Genomic DNA, 11,712 nt, shown 5'->3' on the forward strand with positions numbered 1-11,712 from the left:
CCCTCAATCAAAAATGAGTACACACTCAAGGAGGAAGATCTGGGGGAAAAAAAAAATGCACGTAAGCCAAAAGAGGAAACAAAAATCCCTCACGCCCCCCCACCCAGACATACTAGCAATGAACATTGTGGTCTATTTGCTGAATCATACTGACGACGCTCATCATCATAGTTGCTGTTGACTGAACGTCTGCTCTGTTCCGGGCACAGCGCTAAACGCTTCACAGGTATCGCAAAATTCTCACCACATCTTAACGACATTGTGAAATGGATATAATTGTCAAAACGGGCACAGAGAGGTTGCTAACCTACCCACGGTCACACAGATACAAAGGGACTGAGTCGGGATTTGAACCCAGATCTCTCTGACTTCAAACCTACATTCCACCGCCTCCCAGCCCCAACTCCCCACCAGTGCTTTTTTAACAAAAGGAGATACCAAATTCTGTATACAGTTTTTATATATCGCACGCGTATGTGCACTGGAACACTGGAAATACGCCATATGGAAACGCTTTCTTTGGAAAGTATGTACCCCTAATGGCTGCACCATATTCTCACCTATGAATGTGCTGTTATTTATTTAACTAGTCCCCTGTTCCTGTTGTGGGCATTTCATTCATTTCTCACGCTCACCTGTTTACTTCCTGATTTCTCTCTCTGACTCAGCCTGGGCCCTTGTACACAGCCAAGACTCCAGTAGGTTAGAGATGCTCCAGCCAAGCATTGTAGCAGATGCAGGACTTCTTAGAGGGGGAGGATGCCACCTGGGGCTGTGCGTCCCGCACCGTGGGAGGCGACCTTTTTGAGGGGAAAGGCTCTGGTCCTCTGGGGCAGCTGGGTGGGATCGTGGCTAAGGTTCCGAGCTCGGGGCTGTGGGGTTGCTGCTATGGGAGGGACAGGCACCAGAAGGGGGGGTGCTCTTAGGGGCTCAGCTATCCCCCGCTTGTCCTGCCCCAGGAAGGGGTATCAGTCCTTCATCCGGCCCTGTCTCAGACCCTGCTTTGCCCGTCAAGATGCATCGGATGCGGCCCCGTTCCTCTTGCCGTTCTCCACCTGGAACCCTCCATCCATGCTCTGAGCCCAGCATCTTGGACACTTCCTTTGACAGTGACTTTTATGTATGGCTAGGTCCCTCCTGAAACCATGATGACTGATTTCCATCATTCCTTTGCTCTCAAAGAGCCCTTCATGCCTTCAGAATTCCATTCCTTTGTGGTTGCTGGGACCTGTGGAAGGTTCCCAACTCACTCCCCTTCCCCACTATCCTTTATGTCCCTCGTTGATAGCACCCCCTTTGGGGAGTTCACAGCACTGGGCCACATCCTGGAGGAAGGTGCCCCCAGCTCATACCTAAGCCCCATGTTGGTTTCAGCCCAGGCACCTATGGCCCCAGATGGGATTACTGTCCCTTCTCCCCGCAATGGGCCATGGGTCTCAGAAATGTGGGGAGGGGAGGAGTTTGTCTACTGACCCAGCAGCCCCCACCACCTCCCAGCAGCTCTGGTGATTGTTTCTGGCCTATAAGACCCTCTGAGAGAAAGTGCCCTGGATTATGTTCTCTGGCTGTCTTCCCTCACCCTCACCCCCACTAAAGAATCCCATCTTCTAGCTTAGAGGATGCGGGGTTCTAACAAGGACATCAGCAGGCCCACCTCTGTTCTGTGCTAGGAGTCTGCCGAGCAGGGTCCTGACTTCCCGATTAAGGAAGAGCAGGTCATTCTGACCAGCTAGGGCTCCAATAAATATTTGCGGAATGAATAAATAAGGCAGTTAGAGGAATATATGAATCAGAGTTGGAAGGGGCCATAGAATCCATTTCGTCTTGTTGCTTAATTTATAAATACATTAAATATTTACTGAGCACCCACTATGTGTCAGGCATTGTTCGCTCTAGGTGCTGGGATCCAGATAAAAATTCCTGTCCTCAGGGAGTTTATATTATAGTGTATCTCTTCCTCTTTCTTGCTCTGTGTGTGTGATAATAAACAAGATAAGTAAAATGTATAATATCATAAATAACAGCTAAAGGGGAAAATGTGCAGAGAAGAAGGACATGAAATTGGGGGGGAGGGGCTGAAATTTTAGATCATGCGATCAGGGACGTCTCCCTGTCAGGTGACTTTTGAGTCAAGTCCTAAAGGAAGTGAAAGAGCGAGCCATGTGGATATCCAAGAGAACATTCCAAGCATCGGGAACAGCAAGTGCAAAGGCCCTGGGGTGTAAGCATGTCTGGTGCATTTGAGGAATGATAAGGAGATCTGTGTAGCCAAAGCAGAGCGGAAGAGAGGAGGAGTATAGAAGATGGAATCAGAGAGTAAATGAGGTGGTGGGACAGATCTTGAGGGTGTATATGACTGGAGGCAGAAAGCAGCCATGCTAAAGAGCACAGAATGCACAACGAGAGGCTTACAAAACCTGTTTCCATTAATTTCCATTAAGGAGAAAGGCTCAGCTTGGTGCTTTACCCCTAATTTCTTTAACACTAACTTCCCTTTCTAAAAAGAGAAGGCAGCAGGGGCGCCTGGGTGGTGCAGTTAATTAAGATCTGACCCTTGGTTTTAGGTCCAGTCGTGAGCTCAGGGTTGTGAGCTCGAGCCCCACAACGCCCTAAGGCAAGCCCCTAGTTGGAGCCCCATGTGGGGCTCAGTGCAGAGTCTGCTTAAGATTTTCACTGCCCCTCCCCCTGGCGCTCATGCATGCGCTCTCACTCTAAAATAAATAATAAATCTTGGGGCTCCTGGGTGGCTCAGTCGGCTAAGCATCTGCCTTCGGCTCAGGTCATGATCCCAGGGTCCTGGGATCAAGTCCCGCATCGGGCTCCCTGCTCAGCAGGGAGCCCACTTCTCCCTCTGCCTGTCTCTCCCTCTGCTTGTGCTCTCTCTCTCTGTCTCAAATAAAAATAAAATCTTAAAAAAAAAAACACATAAAATAAAATAAATAATAAATCTTTAAAAAGAGAGAGAAGGGAAGCTCCAAGCTCTAAAGCTTGGCAGGCCAGAGTACCTGGCTAGAATTTAATAATCGTGCCTTGTGATCGTTATAGTCACCTTAGTTATTGTCTGTTACCTCTGCGACACTAGCCTTTTTATAGAGAGTAGCAACATAAATTGCCCCTCTGAAATCATTCTGAACACAAAAAAGTGAGCTGATTGAAAGAAAAATAGCAAGTAATTCAAGATAGCGTAGGAATGACAGAAGTCTAGGCAACTGTTTCTCGAGCACCTGCTGTGTCGGAAGATGTTCTAGGGGCATCGGGTGCGGCTGCAAACAGAGGCCTGCCTTCCCGAAGTTTGCACCCAGGTGGGGGCAGCACATTGATCCCAGGACGGCGATCCCTGCCGCTCTGGGGTCCAGCCCTTGCAGGGAGCCACAGTGGGAGGGACAGAGGGGACCCGCAGGTGCAAGCAGCTTCGGGCAACGTCGGAGCTGGGGTGGGTGGGTGCTGGACCGGGACCCAGGCTCTGGCGCTCACCGCCCCCCCGACAGGCCAGCCCTCGCCACGCCCTGGAGCGCTATTTCCACGCCGTGGTGGCAGCCGTGGAGCAGATGGCCGGCGAACCCAACCCGAGCCGGGAGGTACACCTGGAGAGGCTAGAGGAGATTTACTGCTCGCTGCTGGGGCCGGCGGCGGCCGCCAGGGGGAGCTGCTGCGGTAAGCGGGCGGGGGCAGCGAGGCCCGGCGAGGGCCCGCAGGGGGCGCCAGAGAGCAGCGCTGCACCTGCCGCACGCGGGGAGCCTGGGGACTGAGGGCCGCCAGGAACTTGGAAGCGGGGGGAAGCGGCTAAGAAGGTGGGTGATTTGGTCACAATGACAGCTGTCACCTGCGGGGCACCGCCTGTCCCCCAGCTGCTGTTCGATATTGCATGGATTAATCCTCAGAGCAAACTTCTGAGATAGAAATTATGCCCCTCGTTTTATAGACGAGAAGCCTGAGTTAGAAAGAGGCTGAAAAATCTTGCCCAACATCACCCGGCTACTAAGAATCAGACTCAGGCTCTGTTATAGAAACACGGCAGCAAGAAAGGTGACCGGGCCTGGCTGCGCTTCTGGCTCGGGGTTAGCGGGAAGGGACCAACCACGGGAGGAAAGGTCCCGAAGGACACTAGGAAGTTTGCAGGAAACAGGGGGCCGCTAAACAGCCTCGGGCAGGGAGGGGACAGCTGGCTGTTGGGCCCTGGGTGAGCCGATGGGACAGAGAGGAAGCCTGGGCTGGACCATATGGGAGAGAGGGTCTCTGCACCCCCTCTGGGCCCTATAGGAACTGGAGGGGGGAGGGCAGAGAATGCCACAGCCCTCCTCCTGCCTTCAGGTGACCGCCTGCAGGACCCGCAGCCAAGCATCCCTCTGCCCAGCCCTCACATCACCTTCCACCTGTGGACCGATGAGGAGCAGCTCTGTAAGTGCCTTGCATCTTCTCCGTGGAGAGCTGGCTGGAAATAGGTGTGTGTGTGTGTGTGTGTGCGTGCTCCTTGTTCCCTGGGTCATTCTGCACATCCAGGAGGACCCATTTTCTCTATGTCAGAATAGCTCACGTGCCTGGGAATTGCCACATGCCATGTTGATGCTAATAGACAATGAATGTCCCCAGGGAGGAGGCAGTCACCAAAAACAGTTCCAGTTCCAGCAGCTGGAGGGGGCCTTCCAGAGAGACCTGCCTGCCTGACATTTCTATCCACCTGTGTTCCCATGCGGCTGTCCCCAGCCCTTCTCAAGGCAGGCGGGTGGGGGGCAGACAGGGGTGTGGATTATGGTGGGAAGTGCTGGGCTAGTGAACTGGGTCCAAGTCCTGGCACTTCCTTTCCTATGCTGGGTCACCCTACACTGACTCAGTTTTCTCATGGGTAATAAAATGAAAGCAGATTAGAAAAGCCTAGAAGTCTTTCCTGGAGCAGGTGCAGTCTGTTCTCTTTGTCCCGGGGGAAGCTACAGACAGTGGGAAGATGGGAGGAAGCCGATGAGTGGATATGACAAAGAGGACTCCAGGGTCAGCTAAGTGGGAGGTACTGAGTGAAGCTGACTTCTTTACTGCAGGACTTCTCAGAGCCTTTAATATGTTTACTAATGGAACTCAACAAGAGGTGGCAGGAATATGCGGGGTTCTCCGTCTTTGTTAGCCACAGAACCTTTATTCCTTCGTGGGGCATCTTGTGGGGCTTCTATTTGGCTGAACGGTGTTTGAGAAACACGGAACCACAGGCCTTGCTGGGGTGAGACCCTGCCAGCCTCACGCAACTTCTCCGCCCTGACGGTCCCCTTGTTCTCGGCATCCCAGGGAAGGAACTGGTACTCTTCCTGCGCCCGCGATCCCAGTTGCGCCTCAGTGCCGACTTGGAGGCCTTGGATCTGCAGGGCCTCTGGCCAGACCGGGAGCTGGCCCGGGCGTCCATGCTGTCCACTGACAGTGGCATCGAGCGGGACCTCCCTGCAGGGGCCGACGAGCTGCCTGTCCCCGGCAGCCCTGAGATGGAGCGTGCCGGGCTGCAGCGCAAAGGAGGCATTAAGAAGCGGGTGTGGCCCCCCGACATCTTGATGCCTGCATGCTGGGACGGGCCCCAGGGGCTGCACCGCAGGACGGGCATGCCCAGTGGGGATGGGGAGCTACTGCCCGGTGTCTCCCGGATCCACACGGCCAGGGTGCTGGTGCTGGGGGACGACAGGATGCTGGGGCGCCTGGCCCAGGCCTACCACAGCCTCAGGTAGGGCCCCGTGGCGGGGGCGCGGGGGGGCGGTGGGGAGGGCAACTGGAGGTGGGGGTGGTGCTGGCCGGGGCACAGGCGGGCCCATATGCAGCAGGAGTGCGGTCACCAGCTCGGCACTTTGCAGTGAGCTCCGTAAGCCCCGCCACCGCCCCTCGAGACAGACATTACTGTACCCATTCTGTAGATGGGAACACAGAGGCTCAGAGGGATTGAGCATGTCGCCCCAAGTCAAGAGATACTAAATACCAGAACCAGGATGTGGAACTGTTGGGAACCGCAACACCTGCCTTTACCCCTGTGGTCTGCTGCCCCTTTCCAGGAAACGAGAGACCCAGAAGTTTTGCCTCACCCCCAGACTCAGCCTGCAGCTCTACTACATCCCCGTGCTGGCGCCCGAGGTGGCTGGGCAGGGCAGGGGAGGGAGGGGAGGGACGTGGGGGAAGGAGTAGGGGGGCTGTTCCCAGCAGGGGTCTGGCTTAGGGGCTGGGCAGCCGCATCCCTGGCTCCAGGGACTAGGATCGTCCTTCCTTAGGCTGCGGGGGCCGGGGGAGCCCGTCTAGATCAGGTCTGTGTTCCAGAAGCCCCAGATGCGGGCCCTGGAGGCTGAACGTCCCCTCACGGGGGCAGCCTGCCCATGGCTGAATTTTGTTTGGCTTTTCTAATGGAATTCATTGCAAGCTTCTCCTCAAACAGGGGCTCGCACACACAGCACGCTTCCTGGGGTCACATAAAAGGAAATTTCAGACAGTGGGAGCCCATTGATCTATTGGGGGTTGGGGGACAAACTTACTCTTGCAGCTTTGCATTTCTGCTGTCCCACTCTGCTTGCTTTTCCGGGAGCAGTAAATTCAAAGCAGTCCTTGTCTCTCCACTTCCAAGGCTCATGGTCATTTTTCAATGTCCCTGGCAAGCGGCCCTCAGTCAAGGGTATCCCAGCTTCACCGGAGGCGTAAAACCTAATGGTCTTCACATGGCAGAGAAACTGAGGCCCCAAGAGGTTCAGTGTTTGGCCAGTTTGCCTAGGGGAACCTCTGGCCAGGAAGAAAGTGCCAGAGACCGGGCCTGATGGGTCCGCCCTGTCCCCCTGTCCCCAGGAGCCGCCGTCATGCAGACATTCGGAGCTCAGAGAGCTGGCCACGTTCCTGGGCCGCGCAGACCCGTGGTACCAGAACACCGTCAACACACTATGCCCGGCCATCCACAAGCTGGCAGAGATGGTAGGGGGCCCGCGAGGGTAGGGGGGAGGTGGGAGGGGCCCGTTTTCAGATACCACCCTTGGCTCTCGACCTCAAGAGTCAGCCCCAGGGCCCGCTGGGGTGGGATGAGGCTGGAAGGGAGCACAAGGGAGGAGCCCTAACCAGCTCGTGGTGGAAATTCACTCGGAACTCTTAACAGGCACCTGCTTTGGGGGCGGGGGGACACTGGGGACAATGTGAAGGGTGTAGGCCTGCTTCTTCCTTCTCTTCTGAGGTTCCTGGGATGGTTTCTCTGTGACTGTAAGAGCCCATGCCTCCTGGGCGCTCACACGGGCCAGGCACTCAGCAGCCCTACCAAGTAGGCACTCTTGCTGGCGGATGCTAATGTTGCCATGTCCCCATTTTACAGATCAAGCCGCGGGGATGCAAATAAATTAGGTAACTTAGTCCAGAGTTGCAAAATGAGAGGTAGAGTCCCACTTGGAATCAGACAGCTTGATTCCAGAGCATATCCTCTTGACCACAAAACCAGGCTGCTACCCCCCAACCCTCCTGGGTGGTAGGGAGGGAGTTCCCATCTTTTCCTGACTTGAAAAGGCCTTTATCTATTAAGAGAATCTTTTTTTATATCTTTCCAGTAAACTCTACCCCCAACGTGGGGCTCGAACTCGCAACCCTGAGATGGAGAGCCTCATGCCCCACCAACTGAGCCAGCCAGGCAGGCACCCCTCATATTAAGAGAATCTCAACCTTTTTGGTGTTGCAGACTTTTTTTTCCCATTTGGTTTACTTGCCTATCAATCTTGTCAGTAGGGTTTTATGACTTACAGAAGTTCGATATTTTTATGCATTTTACTTTTATCCTTTGTGATACCTGCCGTTGGCATCCTGCATTGAGAGGTCTTCTCCACTGATTACGTTATAGCCAGGATTAAACTAATATTCACTGATCATTTACTGTAACTTTTCAGGTCTCGGTTTTTCCATTTAAATAACCTGCCTGCAATCGATTTCAGGGTTGAGTGTGAGGCATGCAAATTGTTTTTTTCCAAATGGCTAGCCAGTTGTCCTAAAGCTATTTATTGCACGAACCATCTTGCCCCGTCAGTCTGAAATGCGCATTTTATCATCCACTAAATTTTTACAGATGCTTGAGTTTATTCCGGGACACTTAACTCTTTCTCATTAATCCATTCATTACCGGCCACGTTAGCATTTTTTAATTTAATAGTTGGCAGGGTAAGCCTACCCCATTACTCTCCTTCTTGAAAACCTTTCAGACTATGTTTGTTCATGTCTGTTTCCAGATAAATATTAGAAATTTGGTCAAGTTTTTTTTTTTAATCCTTCCACCTCCCTTGGGATTTGAATTGAAATTTGGAAGAGAATCAGCCTATTTTAGGGTGTTACGCAGCCCCCTCTGGGAGCATGGTGTTTATCTTCATGTAGGGAGGTCTTGTGTGTGTCCCTCAGAATAGCCTTACACTGTTAATCACAGCGCTTTTACCCATTTCTGGTTAAATTTCCTCCTTATGTTTCCTAGTTTTTTTCTTGCCATTGTGGATGGTGTCTCTCTCCCCCCCATATATCTGGGCGGCTGGTACTCCTACATAAAACGAGCCTCTTGATTTTAGGTACCTGATTTCTAACTTGACACTCGACTTGATTAGGGTGGTTTCTTGTACATTCTAATAGAGGCACGGGGGGAGGCCTGTTTCCTGAATTACTGCTTACCCGAAAAATGTCTTTGCGTATGCACAGGAGACTGTTTAGCTGGGTATTGAAATACTTTTTTGCTCACAACTTGGAGGCTGTTAGAGGAGGAACGTCTTATTTGTCCTCTTCTACGGTAGCTTTTATTCCCATGCTGGTACACATGCAGGACTTAGGGTCCTCCCTGTTCTCCTTGCCCTCATAATTAACAATTTGTACGGCCCCAATGCTTCCTCCAAAAGTGGTTTCCACAGGAAGAGACTGGAAACAGTGTGAGCAAGGACAGCCTTGTTAGAGTACGTTCACCATTCCTCCATGTGGCCTTTCTGAAGGGAGCAATATTTCGATAGGCCAGATGGGAGAGTCAGAAGAGATGTTATAGGATTGGGTATGAGTTGGATGAGATAAACTCTAGCTGCTTTCCAATTCTGGTACTATGTGAGCATTCAATTTATCTAAAAGAAAAAAAAACTATGGTTCTGCTTTATAATCATATGAGGAAGGCCTGTAGGACATGGCACTAGTGTTTTCCCAATAACCTACAAATGTAAATTAATCTGTGATATACTTAAATACCCCAAGAGCTGAAGGAGACAGCAGATCCCTGCACTTCTCATGCCCTAGGTCACTTGGCCAGTGAGTGGCTGGGACCCAGCCCAGACTCTGTGATCATTGGCTATATTCCCAAGCATCTTGTCCACACCCAAGGCACCCAGCTCAGTGCCTTCCACCTAGAGGCACCCCATGTGTCTTTGTGCAAGTGGAATGAATCAGAGGCTCTGGGGACCTGGGGGTGGAAATCGGGTGGGAGGAAAGGCCTAGAGTGTGTTGAGGGACCAGCTGGGTTAGTGCCTCATGGAGGGTACGTGGGAGCGTTGGAGTTTCTCTGTTACCAAAATAGCACCCCCCACAGTCACATGGAGGGCGGTGGCTGAAGACCTTCTCTGCCCCTTCACAGCCCCCTTCCCTGGACACATCCCGGACTGTGGACCCCTTCATCCTGGATGTCATCACCTACTACGTTCGCATGGGCACCCAACCCATCTACTTCCAGATCTATACTGTCAAGGTAGGTATCCCCCGCCCTGGGACTCCATGGGTAGTGTACCAGCCTGCAGGACCCCAGGACCCCACCCCCTAAACACCCTAGCTCTGGGGAAATGCAGGTTACTAGGGTACAAATCACAGACTCACTGGACTTGGTTGTTAACTGTATCCTCCTAATCTTTGGATGCATCGGATAATTCTCAGCTTCAAAGACCTCCACTGCAAGCAGAAACAGAATTTGTTCATGTGGAGGGATGCCTTAGGCTTTGACCCTATAGAGGACGGGGGACAGGCAGCTGTGAAAATTATCACCAGGAATTGCTTTACCTCAGAATTCCTAGATGCTCACTTTCTAGTCTCTGATCACAAACTCCCATCCCTGCAAGACCCTCTCACCTTCTCCTCCAGGACCTGCCTCCTTAGAGAGATGGGCAGGTCCTTCTACTTTCTCATGTCCATTGGCCCCTTGCTGTGGTTTCCTGTCCCAACCCCGGCCTCCCTGCCCTGCTGTCTCCCGAGCCCAGAGCAGCACTGCAGCGTGCCTTACCTTTCACTAAGCTCGGGCTCCTGAGCACCATCTGGAAAACATTCCGAAGCCCTCTGGCTGGACACAGACACTTCCGTGGTGTCCAGCCTCAGCTGGGCCTACACCGCCTTCTTGGCAAGCTCCCCCTTCCCTGCTTTTCTCCTGTCCTTCACTTTCAGCAAGTGACTTTGTCATCCACACCTCTGGGGAAAATGGAGACCATTAGGTGTCCCCACACATGCTGTCCACACCTATTGATGCATCCACACCTTCGCGTGCGCCTCTCCAGTGGACGCGGAGCACCTCCAGCTCCAGCAAAACCCTGTTATCCGTGCCCTTCTTGTCCTCACCCACCTCCTCCTGGACCTCCCCCTCAGCCAGCCCCTCTCCTGGGCCCTCCCCTCCCCCATGCTGTCCTTGTCTCACCGAAAATGCACAGAACAGCCTCTGGAGCCTGCAAGGTTTCCATTCACTTTCCTGCTAAGCATGTTGCCTAGTGACAGGGCCTGGGAGGGAGAGCCCGAGAGTCAGACTCTTCCCAGACTTTGTCTCAACCTTATCTCCCACCTTGTTTTCAAGCTCCCAGGCTCAAAAGGTGGCAGGGAAGTCGGGTTTTTAAACCCTCTAGTTCCCAAGACTATCCAGCTCTTGTAGGCTGATCTGGTCAGAAAGGAGCTCTCTTGGAGGAGAAGTGTTTCTGCCCTCTGTGCTAAGTTCCACCGGCGTCTGCTGACAGTTGGCACTTTCTTAGCGTCCCTCACTGACACACACCTGCATCCCCGCCCCCTGATGCTTCAGCCTCTGTAGGCTTGGTGTCTGAGCGCGGGTCTCCAGTGGGCAGGCCTCCCAGTCCCCACCGGGTGGAAGGATGCTCACTGCCCTCCACTCCTCTTGGACTGTTCACTTGCAAAATGCCCCTCCTGGCTCCCATTTTGTGTCGGGGAAGACTCTTGGAGTTGCAAGTAACAGACATCTTAAAAATCGGTGTCAGGAAAAGAGTTCTCTTGGCTCACCTCGCTGGCAAGGGCAGAGTTGACGTGGTTTTGGAAAAGTTGGGTCTGGGGCTTTAAACAGGGTGATCAGTACAGCATCTGCCTTGCTTCGTCTCCCGTCCTGGTGACAAGATAACCTGCAGCAGTCCTGGGCCAGCATTTTTTCAAGCTCAGCAACCCCAGGTGGGGAGAGAGTGTCCCTTTTCCAATGGGATCGAGGCCAATGCTCATCAGTACGCCGATCACTATGACCCAGGAGATGGGCCACACGTCCGTCCACCCTGAAGCCAGGGCTGTGGGGTTAGATGGCCCGACCACCATCTCCGTCTCTTTCTGTCTCGCTCTGTCCTCCAACCAGGCAGTCTGGCACTTCTGACACCATTCTTTTTTTTTTTTTTTTTTTAGATTTTTTTTTTATTCTTATGTTAATCCCCATACATTACATCATTAGTTCTAGATGAAGTGTTCCATGATTCATTGTTCGTGCACAACACCCAGTGCTCCATGCAGAACGTGCCCTCCTCAATACGCACCACC

At 52.9% G+C, this 11,712-nt stretch overlaps 1 protein-coding gene across 1 annotated transcript in view; it reads left to right on the forward strand.

Moving 5' to 3' along the window:
- PIK3R6 (phosphoinositide-3-kinase regulatory subunit 6) overlaps nt 1-11,712 on the forward strand; it is a 41,125-nt gene that overhangs the window by 27,004 nt on the left and 2,409 nt on the right. Inside the window, exons 9-14 of the mRNA XM_081806009.1 lie at nt 3,489-3,654; nt 4,312-4,398; nt 5,275-5,698; nt 6,021-6,099; nt 6,796-6,918; nt 9,569-9,742. Coding sequence (XP_081662135.1) covers nt 3,489-3,654; nt 4,312-4,398; nt 5,275-5,698; nt 6,021-6,099; nt 6,796-6,918; nt 9,569-9,742 — 1,053 coding nt within the window. The remainder of the gene's footprint in view (nt 1-3,488; nt 3,655-4,311; nt 4,399-5,274; nt 5,699-6,020; nt 6,100-6,795; nt 6,919-9,568; nt 9,743-11,712) is intronic.

This window comes from Leptonychotes weddellii, chromosome 15, assembly GCF_054177405.1.
Source record: "Leptonychotes weddellii isolate Sample4059 chromosome 15, ASM5417740v2, whole genome shotgun sequence".
In the NCBI taxonomy this organism is placed as follows: domain Eukaryota; kingdom Metazoa; phylum Chordata; class Mammalia; order Carnivora; family Phocidae; genus Leptonychotes; species Leptonychotes weddellii.